At 48.3% G+C, this 19,877-nt stretch overlaps 1 protein-coding gene across 1 annotated transcript in view; it reads right to left on the bottom strand.

The window, feature by feature from the left end:
• The window catches only part of GPC4 (glypican 4), a 150,432-nt gene extending 136,580 nt beyond the window's left edge, over positions 1 to 13,852 (bottom strand). The window contains exon 1 of the mRNA XM_049766672.1: positions 13,206 to 13,852. Within this exon, the coding sequence (XP_049622629.1) occupies positions 13,206 to 13,365 (160 nt within the window). The 5' untranslated portion in view covers positions 13,366 to 13,852. The remainder of the gene's footprint in view (positions 1 to 13,205) is intronic.
• Positions 13,853 to 19,877: the final 6,025 nt, after the last annotated feature.

The raw sequence follows: 19,877 nt of genomic DNA, 5'->3' as shown, positions 1-19,877 counted from the left end.
TGCTTATGGCTTATGCTTGCATCTTGATTAAAAATGCAATTTTTCCCGAGCCTGATAGAACGTCCTCTAAATCCTAGGGGCTACAAGTAAAACTAGCAGGCACAGAGTCTCCACAAAGTTTTCTTCTGAGACAGCAACACTGTGATGCATTTCACTGGAAAAGTTGGAATCTTAGAACCGGAGAGATGAAAAAGACCTGATATCACCTAGGCCCTAGGTCCTAGGGCAGCATTCTTCAGCCTTTTAACACCCGAGAACTAGCACCTGTCCTGCATGCCAGTCCACAGATTGGCAGTTAGAACTGAGGTGGTAGGGGCTGGAGATAGCACAGCAGTAAGGTGTTTGCCTTGCATAATAGCCAATCCAGGACGAAAGGTGGTTGGAATCCAGACATCCCACATGGTCCCCCATGCCTGCTAGGAGCGATTTCTGAATGCAGAGCCAGGAGTAATGCCAGAACACTGCCTGGTGTGACCTGCCCCCCCAAAAAAAAAACTGAGGTGGTAGACCAGTTGTTTTTCATTTTTCTACATCTGTGGAAGGAACAGCACTGGCCCATGGACATGAGGTTGTAGACCACTGATTCTCAACCCTGGCTACTCATTAGAACCACTAGGGAGATTTTGTTGTTATTGTTGTTTGTTTCTTTTTTGTTGTTTTTGTTTTTTGTTTTTTGTTTTGGGGCCACACCCGGCGGTGCTCAGGGGTGACTCCTGGCTGTCTGCTCAGAAATAGCTCCTGGCAGGCACCGGGGACCATACGGGACACCGGAATTCGAACCAACCACCTTTGGTCCTGGATCGGCTGCTTGCAAGGCAAACACCGCTGTGCTATCTCTCCGGGCCCTGTTGTTTGTTTCTTGTGTTTTGTAAACACACCAACATGCACTATGGAACCATTTCTGGCAGGGATCAGGGAACCTCCTGCACTGCCAGAGTTTGAACCCAGGTCAGCAGCATGCAAGGTAAGCAACTTCCCTGCATTACTATCACTCTAATGCTAGAGAACTTTTATAAAAGAATTACTATGAACTAGTCCAAGTGCCAGAAATGATGACTTAATTACTCTGTGGTGGTGCCGAGGCATTAGTAAATTTTAAAAGCCCTCCAAGTGGTTCTATTATGGACCAATGGTGAGAATAATAAAGCTAATTTAGCATCCTAACATCCTGCCATTCTAGTTTCATACCAAGAAGAATCTTACCAAAAGTATCAAACAACTCATTTGTCAGAGTTAGGTTAGAATTGCTTTTGTTTTTACCAATAATTGGTCCTCTCCATGTAACTAACCCATTTAGGGCAAGGTGCATTGACTTTCTCTCTCCTTTCAACTTATGAAGACAAATGGAGATGAAGAGGTTCAAACATTCCATTCTAGACTCAGTCACAGCTGATAAGTTAGTCTAGGAACTACCATCAATAATATTGTAACTGGGCCAGAGCAATAAGACAGCAGTCAAAACATTTGCCTTACACACAGTAGATCTGGGGTCGATTCATGTGGTCACCAAGCCCAACCAGAAGTGATCCCTGAGCACAGAGCCAAGAGTAAGTCCTGAGCACAACCAGATGTGCTTCCCCCGAAAAAAAAAAGAAAGAAAAACATGAAGGGACTGGAGAGATAGTACAGAGGAAAGATAGTACAAAGCACATGCCTTGCACACAGCCAGGCTAAATGCTATGTACCACAGGGTCTGGCCCCCAAATCAAAAGAAATAATAACATTCTAAGTAATTTTAAAAATTGCCATGGGGTGGCAAAGCAATAGTACAGCAGTTAGGGCAATTGCCTTGCATGTGGCCAACCCAGGTTTGATCCCTAATATCCCATGTCCTATGAGCTTTCCAGGAGTAATTTGTGAGCGCAGAGCCAGGTATAATCCCTGAACGTCAATGGTTGTGGCCCATAAACCAAAAAAAATTGTCAAGGGGCCCACATAGCTCAGTGATTACAAGTCTCTGCCATACCAGATGGCCCAGTGCCATGCATAGGTGCCATGTGTGGTGGTAGTAGAGCTGCTGTCTGGGTACTCAGTGGTGTAAGATCTCCAGCAAGCACTGCTCCTCAACATAGGTAAGCTCTGAGGTCATGGATGCAAGTCCAACAAAGAAGTCCAAACTCCACCACTCCTACTCCAAGAATAAAAGCCCAGACAAACAGTATGGCTAAGTGTGTGAGCAACAACCACCATCGTATGTACCAACACCCTTATTGTAAAAACAGTCATAGAAAGAGAAGGGGAAACAAAAAGATAAAAAATTGGGGGGGGGAGAGAGCATGGAGGTAAGGAGTGTTTGCCTTACATCCAGAACAATGGTGGTTCGAATCCCGGCATCCCATCTGGTCCCCCTGCCTGCCAGGGACGATTTCCGAGCCCAGAGCCAGGAGTAATCCCTGAGTGCTGCTGGGTATGACCCCCAAACCAAAAAAAATTTGAGGGGCTGGAGAGATAGCACAGCAGTAGGGTGTTTACTTTGCATGTGGCCAACCGTGGATGGACCCTGGTTCAATTCACAGCATCCCATATGTTGCCAAAGCCAACAGGAGTGATCTCTGAGGGCAGAGCCAGGAGTAACCCCTGAGTGCCACCAAGTGTGACCCAAAAACCAAAAAAAAATTTTATCATATAGGGACCGAAAGGGGGGCTCAATGGGCTAAGCACATGCTTTGCACATAGAAATCTCAGTCTGGCACCATATTTGCCCATAACCCCCTAACTCCCACTAGAAGTGACCCCCCCCAGCATAGAGCCCCAGTAGCCCCAGAATACCACCGGGTGTGACCCCCCAAACTAATCCAAAAGTTTTATTACAAATTGCCAAGCTAATAAAAGTCAAATCTGTACTGTAGTGATCATTTTGCAAATGTCACACCATGGTGTCCCATCTGCAGCTCATAAAACAGAGTCCACCCATTATGCCTCCATCAAGATCAATGAAAACGGTTGTCGAGAGAGAGTACAAAGGTTAAGGTGCTTGCCTAGCATGTGGCTGTGGCTGCCACACTGGTTCAAATCCCAGCACCACACAAGCATGGCTCCTGAGCACAGAAATAGCCCATGAGCACTGCTAGGTGTGCTCAATACAGCCGTACACACCAAAGAATCAATCAAAAAAGTCAACATTTCCACTTACCCAAAGTAACTGCTTTTCTTGAATAATTATTTTGCATTTGGACATTCATTGAACAATTTGTGCTGCAGAAGAGTGATGACTGTGCTTCACCAATCTCTATCGGTGCTGAAGGGACCATGTGGCACCAGGGATCAAACTCTGGGCCTCCACACACAAAACCTGCACTCCAGCCCTTTGATCCATCTCCTTAGCTCCACACAATTCTTGAAACCCAAATCAAGCATATGCTTGTTCCTCTAAATCCAATTGCTGCTTTTATTTCCCTCAATAATTCTGAGAAAGATTTGCTCTACAAGTCTGTATTCTCCCTGGGATATGACTTTCTTTCTACCCTCTCACATCTTTCTAAGCAAGTTTTAGTTACTAAAAACTAGCTTGCTTCACTAGCAAAAAAAGAACTTGGAAAAGTTTGGGGGCTGGAGAAACAGTCTAGAAGGGAGGGTGGGTGCTAATCTTGCATGCAGCCAAGTTAATTCACTCCCTGCATATGCCCCAGTCCTGCACTGCCAAAGAGTAGTCCCTGAACACTTTTAGCTGTGCCCCAATCCCACCCAAAAAGAACTCTACAAGGTTTAACACCTGAATGCCGGTGCAGCAATTTGGCATGTGCTAGGATTCTCTTCATCAGTTTCCCCTTAAAGAAGGCCATCTTGCTTTTCCTGATATTACTCTTTCAGCTCCCATGATCACATGGGCTTTCCAGCAGCTCCCTTTCGTGTACACCCCAAAGTTGCTTGGGTTCCCTTCATTTCTAGTTGGTACCTGCCCTGCCATACCTTAGGGACTTCCCTCTTCTGCCATACACTATATTTTGTAAAAGATGCCTTTTTCTCTGGAATGGAACCTCTTGCACGCTGCCAGTTAGTCATACCGGGTTCTTTTTATTTTCTTCCACCAAGCAGCTGGTCTTTTTGATGTCTGGCACAGTTATCTGGGCTTCCAATAAGATGTTTTTACATAAGTTGGTGACTTTTTTTTATAACTCCTCCATTCAACTTTTTTTGGCCCTAATTTCTAACATTTGTTCGAGTTTCCTTTTCAAAAGCTGAATACCTGGCTGATGGATCGCTTTGATACTTTTTTTTCTCTCCCACCAGATTGCTGAATTAAATGCATCAGAACTTAAATGTAATATTTCAAATTATCTCCAGGATGGAATTGCTTCTTAAATGTTCTGCACTTTTCATGTTCTCGAGAGTAAGCAGCAGATGTTTAAGTGGAATTGAAAAATGCTTGTTCTTACCTGTTTGTATTTCGGTGTGTCTATTTGGATAAAAAAAAATATTCTGGGGCCCGGAGAGATAGCACAGCAGTGTTTGCCTTGCAAGCAGCCGATCCAGGACCTAAGGTGGTTGGTTCAAATCCCAGTGTCCCATATGGTCCCCCGTGCCTGCCAGGAGCTATTTCTGAGCAGACAGCCCAGAGTAACCCCTGAGCACCGCCGGGTGTGGCCCAAAAACCAAAAAAAAAAATCTGATATCCTTAAAAGCCTAGTTAGACAGTCCTGCCTGGTGCATAGACTCCGCTTAAGATTTCATGTTTTAAAAAAGGTAACTGCTGTGTCCTGAACAGCTCTATCTGCTAAATCTAATATTTTATATTACTCTTCCAAACTTGAGCCCATTGCCTAAGTCTAAGCCTAATCACAAGTCAAGACTATCTCTGAGCAAAAAAATCTTCTGAATCATTATGAACACATCCTTTAGCACTCAGTTATTAAAGGGGTAAAGACAAGTACTCCTCCAAAAGAATAAAAACACTCTCCAAGTTATACCAACACATCAAGTAGATTTACTCGCGATTTATTTCACTTCAGAATGTTTAGATCCAGGAGTCCCAGGAGAGCAAAAGACCACGAGATGACAATTTATCATCAAAGCTACATAATCCTGTAATAGCGCTGGTGTCCTGGCAGAGAACAGAATTGTTTATGTCAAGGCCTAAGAGTGTCTGCTTTGCAAGTGCATGGTCACGAGTTTGAATGTCCAGTGACCCACATGTGCCCAAATTTGCAGTCTGAGCCCAGCAGCTGTAACATCTGTCACTCCATCTGGTACCACCAGCTACTCCCAGCTGCTCCCAGCTGCTCCCCAGCTGGCTAGTGCCAGCACAAGGAGCTTCACCCCTGGTGACAATTTTAACTCAGAGAATTTAATGATGAGTGCCATCTCCGGAAAGTGTGTTCCACTATGAAAGGAACACGAACTTCAGTGAGCACTGAGGCTGAGAGGGTACGCATCACACCCTAATGTAGATTGAGAGGCCAAAGTGATAGTAGACACAGTACTTGCCTTTCATGCAGCCAACCTCAATTCAATCTCAATTCAATTCAATTCAATTCAATTCAATGGGCACCATGAGCACAAAGCCAGGTAGAAGCCCTGAGCACAGCCAGGTGTGGCCTAAAAACTAACTAAAAATTAATCCTTAAATAAAATCTCCTTCAATGGGCCAGAGAGTGGGTAGGGCAGTTGCCTTGCATGGAGCCAACCCTGGCTGGAAATCATAGTACCACATAAGGTCCTCTGTGCACCTCCAGGAGTGATGCCTGAGCACTAAGTCAGAAGTAAGTCCTGAGCATTGCCAAGTATGGCCCAAAAGAAACAACAACAAAAGATAGCTGGTGGGGTCAAAGTATAGGAAATAAGGCATTTGCCTTGCATGTGGCTTACCTAGGCTTGATCCCTGGCACCCCCCAAAAGTCCTTTGAGCCCTACAAGGAGTGATCCCTGAACACAAAACCAGCAGTAAGCCCTGAGCACTGTTGTCAGGTGTGGTCCCATTAACAAGCACACAAAAGATACAGGACACAGCTCAACAGGTTGGGCACATGCTTTGCCTGTAGGACACTTGGGCTCAATCTCTGGCACCACATGTCTCTCTGAATACCACCAGGAGTGAATCCTGAAGCACAGAGCTGGGGCCAGAGTCTGAATACTTTCAGTGTGTGGCTCAATTCTCACATACCTCCTTCCCAAAAGAAAAGTCCTTATTTCAGGGCTAGAGCAGTATCGCAGCAGTAGGGCATTTGGCCTTGCACATGGCTGACCCAGGACGGACCACAGTTCGATCCACTCCCCCAAGCCAGGAGTGATTTCTGAGCGCATAGCCAGGAGTAGCCCCTGAGCGTCACTGGGTGTAGCCCAAAAACCAAAAAGAAAAGTCCTTATTCACTAACTCTAAGATCTTTGATGTATTTTATAGTCCCTCAACTATCCTTGTTTTAAAGTGAGGATAAAGAGGCCAGAGCACCAGTATAGCAGATATACTACTGGCCTTGCACACAAATAACCTGTGATTTACCCCAGCATCCCATATTATCTCTTGAGCCACACCAAGAATGATCCCTGAACCAGGAGTAAGACCTGAGCCTGCTGAGTGTGCCTCTCCACAAAAAGATAAAATGGGGACAAAGTGATTCTGACATCAGTGTTTAAATGCGACAAGATAAAGGTGCTAATATAGGACCAGACCCAGAGAAAACAAACTATTAGCTCTTTGCATGAGACCCCAATGCACATACCACAGGAGCAGACACAGGTATGAGTTCTGTGTCAGTGCAATTCATTTTACTAGGGAGCCAACATTCATTTCCACTTGCTGATCTTTCCCTTGCAGCAACAACCCCCAAAACATCCTTTTGAATTCTTCATCTAGTCTCCAGCTAATCAGGAAATCACATGCAACCCAATGTGAATGCAGTAACAAAGGTAAACAATAATTATGCAGAAGCAAACATGCACTATTTGCATGAAAGAAATAGAGTGAAACATATTAGCCAGATTTTTTGTTATTGTATTTGGGCCACATCAGTTTACTCCTGGCTCTGTGCTCAGGGATCACTCCAGGTTTTGCTCAGCAGACCATATGAGATGCCAACGATAGAACCCAAGTCAGCTCTGTAAAAGGCAAGCATCCTACCCACTGCACTATCTCTTTGGCACTTCAGAACTTAATTGGGGGGGTGAGCCACACACTGCAGCACTCTCTGTTCAAAAATTACTCCCAGTAGGCTCAGGGGACAATATCAAACCTGAGTCTGCCGCATGCAAGGCTAATTCCCTACTCACTATGCTATCACTTTGGCCCTAGAACTGAACTTTTTTTTGCAGAGTCCGGGCCTCTTCTGTGTAAGGCAAGTTCTCTAGGTACCCTCCACTCAGTTCTTTTTGTGCATGTCCAAGAGAAGGACTTTCTGTATTCCTTGAGCAATCTCTACACCAACAGATCGTATGGCCCTTGAGACCCTCTTCTCATGTGTCACATCAAGAATCAAAATGATGGGGGCCGGGAAGGTGACGCTAGAGGTAAGGTGCTGCCTTGCAAGCGCTAGCGTAGGATGGACCACAGTTCGATCCCCCGGCGTCCCATATAGTCCCCCCAAGACAGGGGCGATTTCTGAGCGCACAGCCAGTGCGTCAAACAGGTGAAGCCCAAAACCAAAAAAAATCAAAATGATGATTGGGCCAGAGTGGTGGCACAAGCAGTAGGGTGTTTGCCTTGCATGTGCTAACCTAGGATGGACCAAAGTTCTATCCCCAGCATCCCAGGTGATCCCCCAAGCCATGAGCAATTTCTGAGTGCATAGACAGGAGTAACCCCTGAATGTCACGGAGTGTGGCCCAAAAAGCAAAAAAAAAATGATTATTACAACAGAAGATCACGTGCTCACTAAAAATTCATCAACTTCAAGTGGAGAGAAAAGAAGATTCTTTTTTTGGGGGGGTTGGTTTTTGGGCCACACCCGGTGGTGCTCAGGGGTTACTCCTGGCTGTCTGCTCAGAAATAGCTCCTGGCAGGCACGGGGGACCATATGGGACACCGGGATTCGAACCAACCACCTTAGGTCCTGGATCGGCTGCTTGCAAGGCAAACGCCGCTGTGCTATCTCTCCGGGCCCAGAAAAGAAGATTCTTGAAGAAACATAGTAGATCTTTTTTTTTGGGGGGGGTCACACCCAGCAGTGCTCAGGGCTTATTCCTAGCTCATACTCAGGGATAACTCCTGGTGCGTGATCAGGGACCATATGGGATGCAGGAGATCAAATCCCAGTCAGCTGTGTGCAAGACAAGCTTACTAACCACTGTGCAATTACTGCAATTCCAACATATGCTAGATCTTACCTACAATAACAAATGATCAGAAACCTTCACTAGGCCTGGAGAGATCATATATGGGTTAAGTTACTTGACTTATATGCAGCGAACTTAATTCCCAGTACAACATATGACCACCACCCCTCTCCCAATTCAATCACTGCTACAAGTGACACCTAAGCACAAAGTTGGGTGCAGCCGTAAAATCCACAAACTAAAAATTAAATTTAAAAGACTTAGTTTTGTGAGTCAGAGAAGATAACAGAGCAGGTGAGGCACTTGCCTTGCACACACAACTGACCCAGACATGATCATCAGCATTACATGCAGTCCCTCAAACTCCTCCAGGAGTGATCCTTGAGTGCAGAGCCAGGAGTTAGCATTGAGAACTCCCAGATGAGCCCAAAGGACACCAAAAAAAGACTCACTATTAGAAAAATTTTCCTACTTCTCCAACACACACACACACACACACCCTTGTAATCTTAGTAGAGCTTAAAGAATTCCATGCTCCTTGGCAAGACACATGCATGCATACACACACACACACACACACACGCACACACACACACGCACACAGACCTGGACTCTACTCACAAACATAAACAGGAACAGAAAACAGGAACTCCCAATTCCCAATTATGACCATGTTCTTTTTGACACCAACTCACCATCCCTGCAAAAGGAACCTCAGGCAAGCTTCAGTTCTGAAGCTTTCTAACCCACGGCCACATCATGAATGACAATTTCCGCAAAGATTAGTCATTTCATTTATATTGGCAATTTTATGAGTAATAAAAGTCGAGTGTGGCATGTCCTATGTCTTTATGGAGGAAAGGATAAAGAAAATAGTTATTTTCAGTGCTGAAGTGATAGGACAGTGGGTAAGAGACTTAACTGGCACACAACACACCCTAATTCAATCCCTGGCACCACATAGGGTTCCCCCAACACTTTCTTGAGCACACACAGAGGAATCAGGACTTAAGCCCTAGACCCAGCTGGTGTGGCCCAAATCCTCCAAAAATAGAAAGTGACTATTATCATATTTCATATTATAGATTTTCATAAATAATGAACTAGCATCACTGAGTTCAGACATTGCCAACCTTACTTGACCTACTGCCCTCTTTCAAAAACAAAATTACTCAGCCCCCACTCCACAAAATTGGCCTTCTTTATTATTTTTGTTTTGTTTGGGGGCTGCTCAGAGTTTGCTCTTGGCTCTATGTTCCAGGGATCACTCCTGGCAGCGTTTAGGAGACCCTGGCAGATGCCAGGATCAAACCCAGGCCATCCACATGCAAGGCAAGTGCCCTACTCTTTGTAGTATCTGTCTTGCTTCCAAGTCTACTTTCTTTAAAAGGACAGGAAGAATCCCCCCACCCAGCAATACTGGATTCCCCTGGATCCAGTCCTCAGCCCAAGTGAGAAGGAAACAGTATTGCCCATGATGCTGTTGTTGTCGTTGTTGTTGTTTGGTGGTGGGGCCTTACCCAGCAGTGCTCAGGACTTATTCCTGATTTTGTGCTCAAGAATCACTCCTGGTAGTGCTAGGCGACTACAAGAGTGCCAATGATCGAATCCAGGTCAGCTGTGTGAAAGCCAAATTCCCCCTACCTGCTGTACTGTCCCTCTGGCTCCAGCACTGCCCACCATGAAACCAATGATCCTCTAATTCCAAATCACTTCTCCTTTGGAATTCCTGGGGACACACCTTCTCTTCCTCTATATACTTCTCACATGCCATGTGACATTCCAATTATGTATGCTCATGGCTAAGCTCCCAGCTACCTGGCAGAGCCTGGGTGGCAACAGCCCCCCATCCTTCCTGCTGCCTCCCTGAAGCACAGACACTGCACACAGTAGGCACTCCAGCAAGATCTGCCCTTTGAAAGCGGAACAAAACACAGCGCCTTTGTGCAAAAGCGTTCTTTGAATAGTGACATCTGGGCTTCCCATTATTTGATAAGCAGAGGGGTCAAGCGGATAGGCAATGCAAGACCTCGGCTGCAAGCCCTGTCAGCCAAGATGTACTCCGGACACCCTTGAGAGCACATCAAATTATCTTCATTATGATCTCAAATGACTGAGACTCCTTAAGGGAATCTTTTCAAAGCCGGTGTTCAAGCTGCCACCAGGCTAGAAGGCAAGTCCAAGGCCAGAGGGAATAAAACCTTCAACTTGAGCTAAGCCTGAGGCAAGGCAACCAGACATTATGCCCCTGTGCCTGGAAAATAATCTTCCACTTGTTGCATTTTAAAACTCTCTCTGCTTGTGCAACCCAGCTCTACCTCCCAGAAAAAAAGACTTAGCAATTCATTCATTGTCACTATGTGAACTCCACTTCCCTACCACCACCTATAACCCAAATGACCAAAATTTATCAGAGAGTATAGGCCAGGAAAGACAAGGCTAATGCATGCATTTGCAGAGGCCAAGGTGATGATAAAGATTACCCCTGTTTCTATACTGGCCGTCTAAAGGTATTTACTTGGGTCTGTCTGTGTTGTGACAGGGTCCTAGACGCAAATGAATGCCTCTAACACTCCACATTTTTGAGCCATTCAGTCATGCATTTTTGTTATTGTTGAAAGTGGTGCGAAATTGCACTGCATGAGCTAAAGTCCTTGGTGGTCTTCCAAGGATTCCAGCTAAAAAGGCACTTCCTTTGTTCCTCTGGAGAATGCAGTCCAGTAGGTCATTCAAAAGGGGAAATAAAAGCAGAAGCCCTGGGAGGGAGATGAAGGACAAGACAAAAAGAATCAAATGTTTTGGGTGTGAGCACATTAGCTTCCATTTCCTGCTACTGGTCCCTAATAACTCTAGGAACTTTGGGGGAGATAATGTTCAGTTCAACACCTTGAGGCAAAAGCTGTGTGTGTGTTTGTGTGTGTGTGCAAAAGCTTGTGTGTGTGTGTGTGTGTGTATTTCTCAGGTGTTTTCTGCTGATCACAAGGATCAAAGGACACACCTAGCAGAATTCCTGAGAACACTTGAATCTTCTTTTCCCCTGCTGGAATCCAGCCAGGAAAAATGTTCAGCCTGGTGGGTGCCAGACTGCTCAATGTTAGAGCAAAGCAGGAGGGGGGCTCATGTGTCCCCCTCCCCAATGCCATCAATCCATCTCAAAGGCTCATATTGTTTGCATCAGCAGAAAATGAAAAGTTGTCACATTCCCAGTAAGTGCACTGCTGCATGCAGCCCTTCTAAATGCCGGCATGACAACTGTAGCCTTCACGCCAATCATCTTGGTTGGGCTCAGGCCAAACCTCGCCAGGGCACAAAGACCCTAGGTCTGACCTGCCAGGCCCTGGAGCTTTAGCTCCTGCGGGTTCACTTCACTTTTCCTGGCAGGGCGGGGGGGGGGGGGAGAGAGCGGGAAAGAGAGAGAGGGAGCACGTGAGCATTCCTGGGCTCTACAACCAATAAAATCGGACCATTCAACGGGCATACTTGAACTCCCCAAAAGACAGGCAGCTCAAGGGCAAAGAGGCTCTAATCAGAACTGTGCCAGTTATTTGATGACTGCCAAGGTGCGCGGGGCTGCTCCAAAAATTTCTTCGGTTCTATTTCTAGACCGATGGTGCTGACACTCACAAAGTGTCCGCAACTTCCCTCAATCGCCTTTATAATTTATATGTAATTGAAGACTACACTTAATCTGCAAGGTAACTCTTCCTCCCTCCACCCCCACCAAACGACTCCCAACTCTGCCCAAGCCTTAAAGAAATGCCTGGTTGGGATTACTGTATTCCCTTTGCTGGCTGTCGGCCCCCCTGCCCGCCCCCATCAGGGGAGACCGACACCTCGAGGCCAAGGTGCGCTTGGCTCACTTCCAGAAAAGGTTCGGAATGGAGCCTCTGCCCGGAGGCTCAGATCGCTGACTGGTCCGTTAAGGGGTGCGCTGATAGGGAGTCTCCGTTAGAATTCTGGTGTTTTTTCTGAGCCCTCTGGGCGTGTGGTCTAACCTGAGCAGCTACTGGCCTCTGAGAGCCCCGCGGGGCTGCGCGCAACAGTTAGTGTGATGCAACCTGGAGGACTGGCCTGGTCCCAGCTGCCCGAACAGCAAGTTAAGACCAGGGTACCCCCCTCCAGAGCTCTCAGAGACTCCACGCACCCCTCCACACCCCGCACAGCAGCGCCGAAATCCCACGAACTTTTTCCTCCCCTAAGCCGTCTCCTTTTGCATAACCATCTCCAAACTGCGAGTCGGGTTTCCCGAAATTAGTCCTTTGCAAGGTCTGTAAGTGCTTAATTAACCCTTAAAATGGTGTGAAAAAGAAACGGGAGGAGGGGGAGACTAGCCAGTTCGCCCCCACACCTTCCGGTTGGTTAGTAAGAGCGTGCGCCCCTCCGAGAGTCAGAGTTTGGTGGCGTGACGATTTTGGATTTTGGATTTTTTTATGATTTTGAAGGCGACTTCTTAAGCCTCCAGAATTACTCCAATTCCTTCCCAAGCCGTGGGAGCGAGGCGGGCGGAGGAAGGTTGGTTAAGAACATCAATGAGACATCGATTCAAGTTCCACGTTTCTACGCCCCCCTCCCCGCCCCGCAACCTGGCAAGGTTCTCCAAAGTTCCCCCCCCCGCACACCCCCTACTGGTGACCTACACCCCCACCCGGCTTCTCCGCACCCACACAACAAAGCGGGGAGCTCTGTAAGGAGTTTAACCCGGAAAAAGCCCTAAGAGCTGGTGACATGCACTTTGCGGGCCAGAGTCCTCTTCGGGGCAGAGCGCGGGAGTGGCACCCCCGCAACTCCGCTGCGCCCCTCGGCTCGCAGAGTACTGGGGAACGGGAGAACCGCAGGACTCGCGGAGACCGCTCGGTGCCAAGACTCGTCCGGGCGCTCTCGCCTTCTCTCTCTGGGCAAACCTGCGGGCGGGCGGCCGCCGCCAGGGAATTCCACGACCCGGGCACCAGGGGTGCCCATGTCCGCGCTAGGCTGCCCCGAAGGGGATTGCTCCCACTTACCGTTGATCTCATGCGTGGGGGCATCGTCCTTGTTGAAGCCTTTGGCCACGTAGAGGAGTCGCACATCCGAGCAACTTTTCATCTTGAGCTCGGCGGCCAGCAGCGCGGTGCTGAGCGCGGCCAGGGCGCAGAGAAACGTGGGCATGCCGAACCGTGCCATGGTGCGGGCCGAGGGGACGCGTTCCCACCTTGCGGGGGACGGGACGGCAAGTGGCGGCACGGGGAGGAGTTGCAGGAGGAGGAGAGGAAGATGAGGAGGAAGGTGAAAAGTAGAGCTGGGCCTCGAGCAGCAGAGCAGGCAACGGTTCCCGGTGCCAGGCGCGCCGGAGTGGAGGAAGAGGAGGAGGAGGAGGAGGGCGTGGAAACGCTGCGTGGCCCCAGGGAGCCGAGGCGCGAGCCGGGGGGAATCTCGGGGCTCTGCGGGAGCAGCGAGGCGGCCCAGCGGGCTGGCTGGCTGGCTGGCAGGATCGGGGTTCGGGGGGGGGGAGGTGGCAGGCGCCGCGGGGGCCGCTCAAGGTGTGGGCGTCGGCGGGCGGCGCTTTCTGCGCGCTGCTGGGTGGCTCGGCGCGGATCTGCTGGGCTCGCCCGGCTCGGCTCGCTCTGCCCTGGGCCGCGCGGCTGTGCCCGTGTTGGCTCTGCCGCTGATTGACTGGCCGGCGTGCGCGGCGACGCTCCACAAACTTGGCCCAGCGGGCGGCACGGGGGGGAGGAGGCGGGCCGGAGACAGGCGGGAGCAGACCGGGCCGGGCCGGGAGAAAACGTGGAAGCGGGGTGCAGGATCGGGAGCGGCCAGCTTCACTTCCTAGGGGGCCGCACCAAGCGCGCGGCGCTCCTTGGAGCGCCCCGCCCCGCCCGACTCCTCCCTTCACCCCTCCTCCCGCGGAGGCGGGGAGCCCGCCGGCCGCCCCCATCCCCACCCCTCCCCCCACCTGGAGAGGCCAGGCTCACTTCTCCCCGAATGGAGAAGCTCGACTCCCGGGGCGCAGGTTGGCTAGGACACTTGTTCTGCTGTCCGCGTCCCGCCCTCGGTCTTCGGCGTCCCGGCCACCTGGCCCTGAGCCCCGCATACCTGCCTCCCAGTGCCTGAGCCTGGAGGGGTAGGAAGACACCCGCATTGCTCGCATTGTTTCGGGGCCAGCACCGGCGTCCCGAGAGGTGGGGGTCACTGGGGACTCGGAGCTGGCCCCAGCGCCTTCACCTGGGCTGCCTAGAACTACTTTGCACCCAACGGAGTTCGAGAAGCAACTATTTGTGGGAACTCCAGGCACGAAGTGCGGGATTCGACTACAAGTCTTAGTGCCCCCCAGCCCCAACACGTCACTCTCGCCCCGACTGCAGGCCGCTGTGGTTAATTTTGCAGCCCCCTAACCCGAACCCTTCTTTTACAGGTAGTGAAACTGGGGCCCAGAGGAGGCGAGTCGTGCTGACAGCACGCAGCAGGGAGGAGGTAGGGAGAGAACCTAGAATTTCCGAAGCCCATGGCCCCTTATGCACCCCAACACACATGTGGTAGGTACAAGTAAATGAAGGTAGTTCAGAACTGCGCCCCACCCTTTACCACTCCTCAAACTTAACACTAATAATTTCTCTCTCTCTCTCTCTCTCTCTCTCTCTCTCTCTCTCTCTCTCTCTCTCTCTCTCTCTCTCTCTCACACACACACACACACACACACACACACACACACACACCAAAACAAACATTGGAAATGGGTGAATCTTTTGTCAGATTCCATTAATGAGTGTTCTTGAAGTTCCTTTAATGAAGGGAACTCCACAGATTGGGAACTTGTCATTACTGCCGTCATTGTTACAATCTACTGTAAGAGATTCGGGTGAGAAGTGCCACAGACACCTCGGGAGTGTGCTGGGAACTGGACAGATAAAAGGGGCTGGAACTTATTATTTGGCGCGACTCTCAATTCCCATAAAATTACATAGGGTGAAGATATGAACCATCATTACAATTATCGCCCTCATAGGGTGTGTTGAGACTTCCTCTGTTGTTTGTAAACCACATGGACATGGTTGGGTCTGGCGAGCTGGAGAGAGTCTCTGGGCTCTGAACACATTTTTATTAAGTCGTGGAGATCATCAACATAAACAGATTGTGACAGGTCTTGGCGGGATCAAGAGGTGATCAGTGAGTTGGCTGAATGTTGAACTCTGAAACTCGAAGTTTTGCTAAATAGGCAAACTCAACTGCTAGCAAATTTCTTGCCATTGAGAGGGACTCAGCAATACTCCAAGGTTTCTCTCCAACTGATAACCATCAGTCCCCCGGGCATTGCTAGGGCTTTAGCCCAGCACTTTCAACTTTCATTGATTGAGGCAGTCACTTGAAGAGGTTCTTCATCAAAGAGAATGTGAGCTGAGATGCAACCGACATTTATAATCAAATGAAAACCCCGGATCAGGAACTATATAACAAGGCTCCCAAACTCTGAAATCCAAATCAGGAAGTTTCTTTTCACACCACGTTCAGGGCAAGCTCATTCTTTGCCTTCCAATTTATTCCTGCTCTTCCAGTTCACGTCTCTCTTATTAACCTAAACTTGAGCCTTTTCCACGAGAAACAGTAACCTCTGGCTAGAATGGGATCTGGACAAGTCTGAACTTTACCACACGAGGCAGGAACCCCAAGACCTGCTTGGAGGCTGCTGCCACTTCAAAGCCGCCTTTCATTTAAATACAAACGGCGAACAACTGGCAATCTACGAAACAAATACCATCGAGCTTCCCTTTCAGATGTTCCATAATGCCTCTTTTCCCCCCCACCCACCGGCTCCCCAGGTTCTGAGGTGGCTTATGCAGCTCCCCCAGAGTACAAGAATCAACTTCTCAAACCAATTCTGAATCACTTTTTTTTCTTTATGGGAAAACACCCAAATATAAAAGTTCCCATTCCAACCTTTTCAAAGTGCCCAGTTTGGGGGCCTAAGACGTGGTCCAGCAGAGTAGAGTGCTTGCCTTGCAAGAAGTCAACCCACTTTTAATCCCTGGCACCTTATCTGCTCCCCCAACTCCTCCAGAAGAGATCCCTGAATGCAGGGTCAGGAATAAGTCCTGGGCACAGCTGGGTATGACCCCCCAGAGCAGTAATAATTTAAAAATAATTTTGAAACTATTTTAGATAATTTAGATAATAAAGATAACAGTTCTGCTTTGGACTGTAGCTCAGTGGTAGAGCATATGCCTGGCATTAGTGTGGCCCCAATTTTGATCCCTGGCACCAAAATCCTTAATCATTCAATGCAAGCACGTTAATCTGTGCGCTTTTTTTTTTGTTTGTTTTTTTTGGGTCACACCCAGCGGTGCTCAGGGGTTACTCCTGGCTGTCTGCTCAGAAATAGCTCCTGGCAGGCAAAGGGAACCATATGGGACACTGGGATTCGAACCAACCACCTTTGGTCCTGGATCGGCTGCTTGCAAGGCAAACGCCGCTGTGCTATCTCTCCAGGCCTGTGCTTTCTTTTCATCCTCAGGAGTCCAGTTGTTTTTTTAGTGAGTCCAGTTTTACATAAAGTATAGTCCACCTTTATGGGTTCAACCAATTGCAAATGTTACTTGGTTGAACCCAGAAACATGAAACATGAAATTCAAAGTAAGAGGAGGCTGAGCATCCTTCAGATATTTTGTATTTATGGGAGTCCTGATACCTCACCTATTACTGTTGAGGGGGGCACTCCAAGGTCAAATGTGGATCTTCCTTCCTTCCTTCCTTCCTTCCTTCCTTCCTCCCTCCCTCCCTCTCTTCCTCCCTCCCTTCCTTCCTTCCTTCCTTCCTTCCTTCCTTCCTTCCTTCCTTCCTTCTTTCCTTCCTTCTTTCCTTCCTTCCTTCCCTCTCTTCTTCCCTCCCTAAATCTGGTGGTGTTAAGGGACTATTCTTGACTGGTGCTGCTTCAGGGACCTTTTAGGGTGCTGGGAATCAAACCTGGGCCAGCTGCATAAAAGGCAAGCTCCATACCCACTGTACTCTATTTTTTCTCTCTAGCTTCACATTACCAGAATTATTATTGACCTATGCCAACTGTGATAAGGGGCTTGTGAGGTCATTTCTAGCAGTACTTTGTCGATCTTGCAGTATTGGGATTAAACCTGGAACTCTGTATGCAAAATTTGTGCTCCAGCCCTTTGAGATACATCTCCAACTCCTATGAGTTTCTCTATAACCTTTTGTTGTGTATGTAAACATTTTATGGGATTATTATGTTACTGACCCTACCCTGATGGTGATTGTGCCCTACTCTAGGGTGTGACCTGGCATTCTACCCCCACCCTAGGGTGGTCCCTGATTCGCTTCCACCATTGAGTGGTATCTGATCCCACCATTGGGTGGTACCTGATTCTGGGGCATAAAAACAAGGGTCTGTGGAAGGCGAGGGGCTTTTTGGCTGGAACTGATGCTGAGGCTTTGGACTTCAGTCTTGTCTACAGAATAAAGCTGATATTTCCACAAGCCTGACTGTCTGCGAGCTGTTTACCCACCGCTTCACCTCAGAACCGCCAGCTGAACAGGGTGGCAGACACGTGCTCCAAGCTGGAGGGGAAAGACCTCATCCTCCATCTCTCCATCAGTCAACCTCTTCAGGAGCTGACTTGCAACACCTTTTACCTTCTCTTTGTTTACTTTAAGGATACAGTGTATATGGGCTGGTAGGACAACACATAAGACTATTAGAGCCTTGCACACTGCCTACCCAGGTTTGGATCCTAACACCCCATGTGGTTCCACAAGCCCCACCAAGAGTGACCGGAGCACAGAGCCAGAAATAAGCCTTGAGAACCCCTGGTTGTAGCCCCAAACTATAAATATAAAACATGTAAAAAGCAGAGCCAGAGCAGTGATGCAAGCAGTAGGGTGTTTGCCTTGCATGCCACTGTGCTACCTCTCTGGCCCCTGTTAGCAAACTTTTGGGGGACACACTAGGCAGCTCTCGGGTCCACCCGAGCACCATCAAGTGTGGTCCAATAACTACCCACCCCCCAAAAAAAGATATTGAGCAATGGTACAGCAGATAGGGTACTTGCTTGCTTTGCACAGGGCTGGTCCACAGTCATCAATATCCGATGGCATCCCATATGGTCCTCTGGACCTTTCTTTCCAGTGCAGGGCCAGGAATAAACCTTGAGTATCACCAGGTATGATTAAGAAACAATTCCCTGTCCCCAAAAGAGAAATGACTGATTGCTACATCTGAATTTTTAGCCTGATTTATAAAAAAGTATTTCTAATTACTGAAAAAATTACACTTTTCATCCAATATACATTTCCATGTGAGGGCAACTTGGTTGCCATAGATATTCATTCTTCTATCTTATGGCACATGATTTGACCTATGGTTTTTCAAAAGAAAACGCAATTGGGAAACATTGCCTTATGTCTAATTTATCATTTTTCCACTGAACATAAATGGTTCAGTCAGGGCAAGAATTTTTCTTCATTTCCTTTCTTCTTACAGGATTTACTTCCAATGGTTCTCCTGAAGCCATGTGGAGCCAGGGGTGAAATTTCTTGGGGATTTTCAGGGCCTTGCCCATGCAAAATATGTGCTCTACATTTGAGCCTCATCCTTACTCCTCTTCTGACTTTTCCAGATTACATAAACACTATGACTGTGGCTGGAGCTGTGGCGCAAGCAGTAGGGCATTTGCCTTGCATCTGCTTACCTAGGATGGAAGGACCACGGTTTGATCTCCCCTTGTCCCATATGGTTTCCCAAGTCAGGAGCTATTTCTGAGTGCAGAGCCAGGATAACCCCCGAGTGTTACACAGGTGTGGCCCCAAAACCAAACCAAACCAAACCAAAACAAAAACCCACTACTATTGGACTTGAATGGTAGTAGAGTAGTAGAAGAGCTAAGGATCTTACTCTGCATGTGGCAATTCCAAATGATGGTTCCCCGGCACCACATTTGGTTCCCAGAGCACATAGCATCACTGGATGTGACCCACCCACACCCACACCCAAAATCAATACTATTGAGTATTGAGATTTTGAAAGCATTTCAGGACTACCTATTCTTTTAGATGATAGAAGTCTCGGGGCTAAGAGATAATACAGGGGATATGGTACTTATGCTGTACACGGCTGAGCTGGGTTCAAGCCTGCCACCATATCTAGTCCCCCCCAAAGCCCCACCAGGAGTGATTCCTGATCTCAGAGCTTGAAGTAAGCCCTCGTTACCACTCAGTGTGGTCCCCAAGTCAAAACAAAAAAGATAAAAGACTTTTCATCTCTCACCTAGTTGATGAAAAAGTCTGACAGGCAAAAAGACAAGGCGCAGGTAGGAAACACCAAAATGACCAAGCAGACTTCAGTAGAACATGTGAGCTGGAAGGGACCTTGACATTTGTCCAATGACCTCACCTCCAATTTGACCTTTTAGTTTAAAATTTCCTTCTGGAAAGAATGTCAGAGACAAAATATAGGGCCTGAGGAGAGCAATTGCTAAAGTGTTAATGTTTTCTGACCTTGCTGCTTCTGCTCAAGGTTTCGGCTGAGAGAGGGCTTCCGAGGTATCAGGTACACAGTGACTCAAGGCCTAAAAGGCTGAAGCTGGAGAGATAGGACAGGGGTGAAGGCATTTGCCCTGCACGCAACCAACTGTGCTTTATTCCCAGCACTGCATAGGGCCCCTGAGCACTGCCAGGATTGATGGCTGAACGCCACC

This window comes from Suncus etruscus, chromosome X (assembly GCF_024139225.1).
Source record: "Suncus etruscus isolate mSunEtr1 chromosome X, mSunEtr1.pri.cur, whole genome shotgun sequence".
NCBI classification, from domain to species: domain Eukaryota; kingdom Metazoa; phylum Chordata; class Mammalia; order Eulipotyphla; family Soricidae; genus Suncus; species Suncus etruscus.
This window is presented reverse-complemented; position numbering and strand designations above follow the sequence as displayed.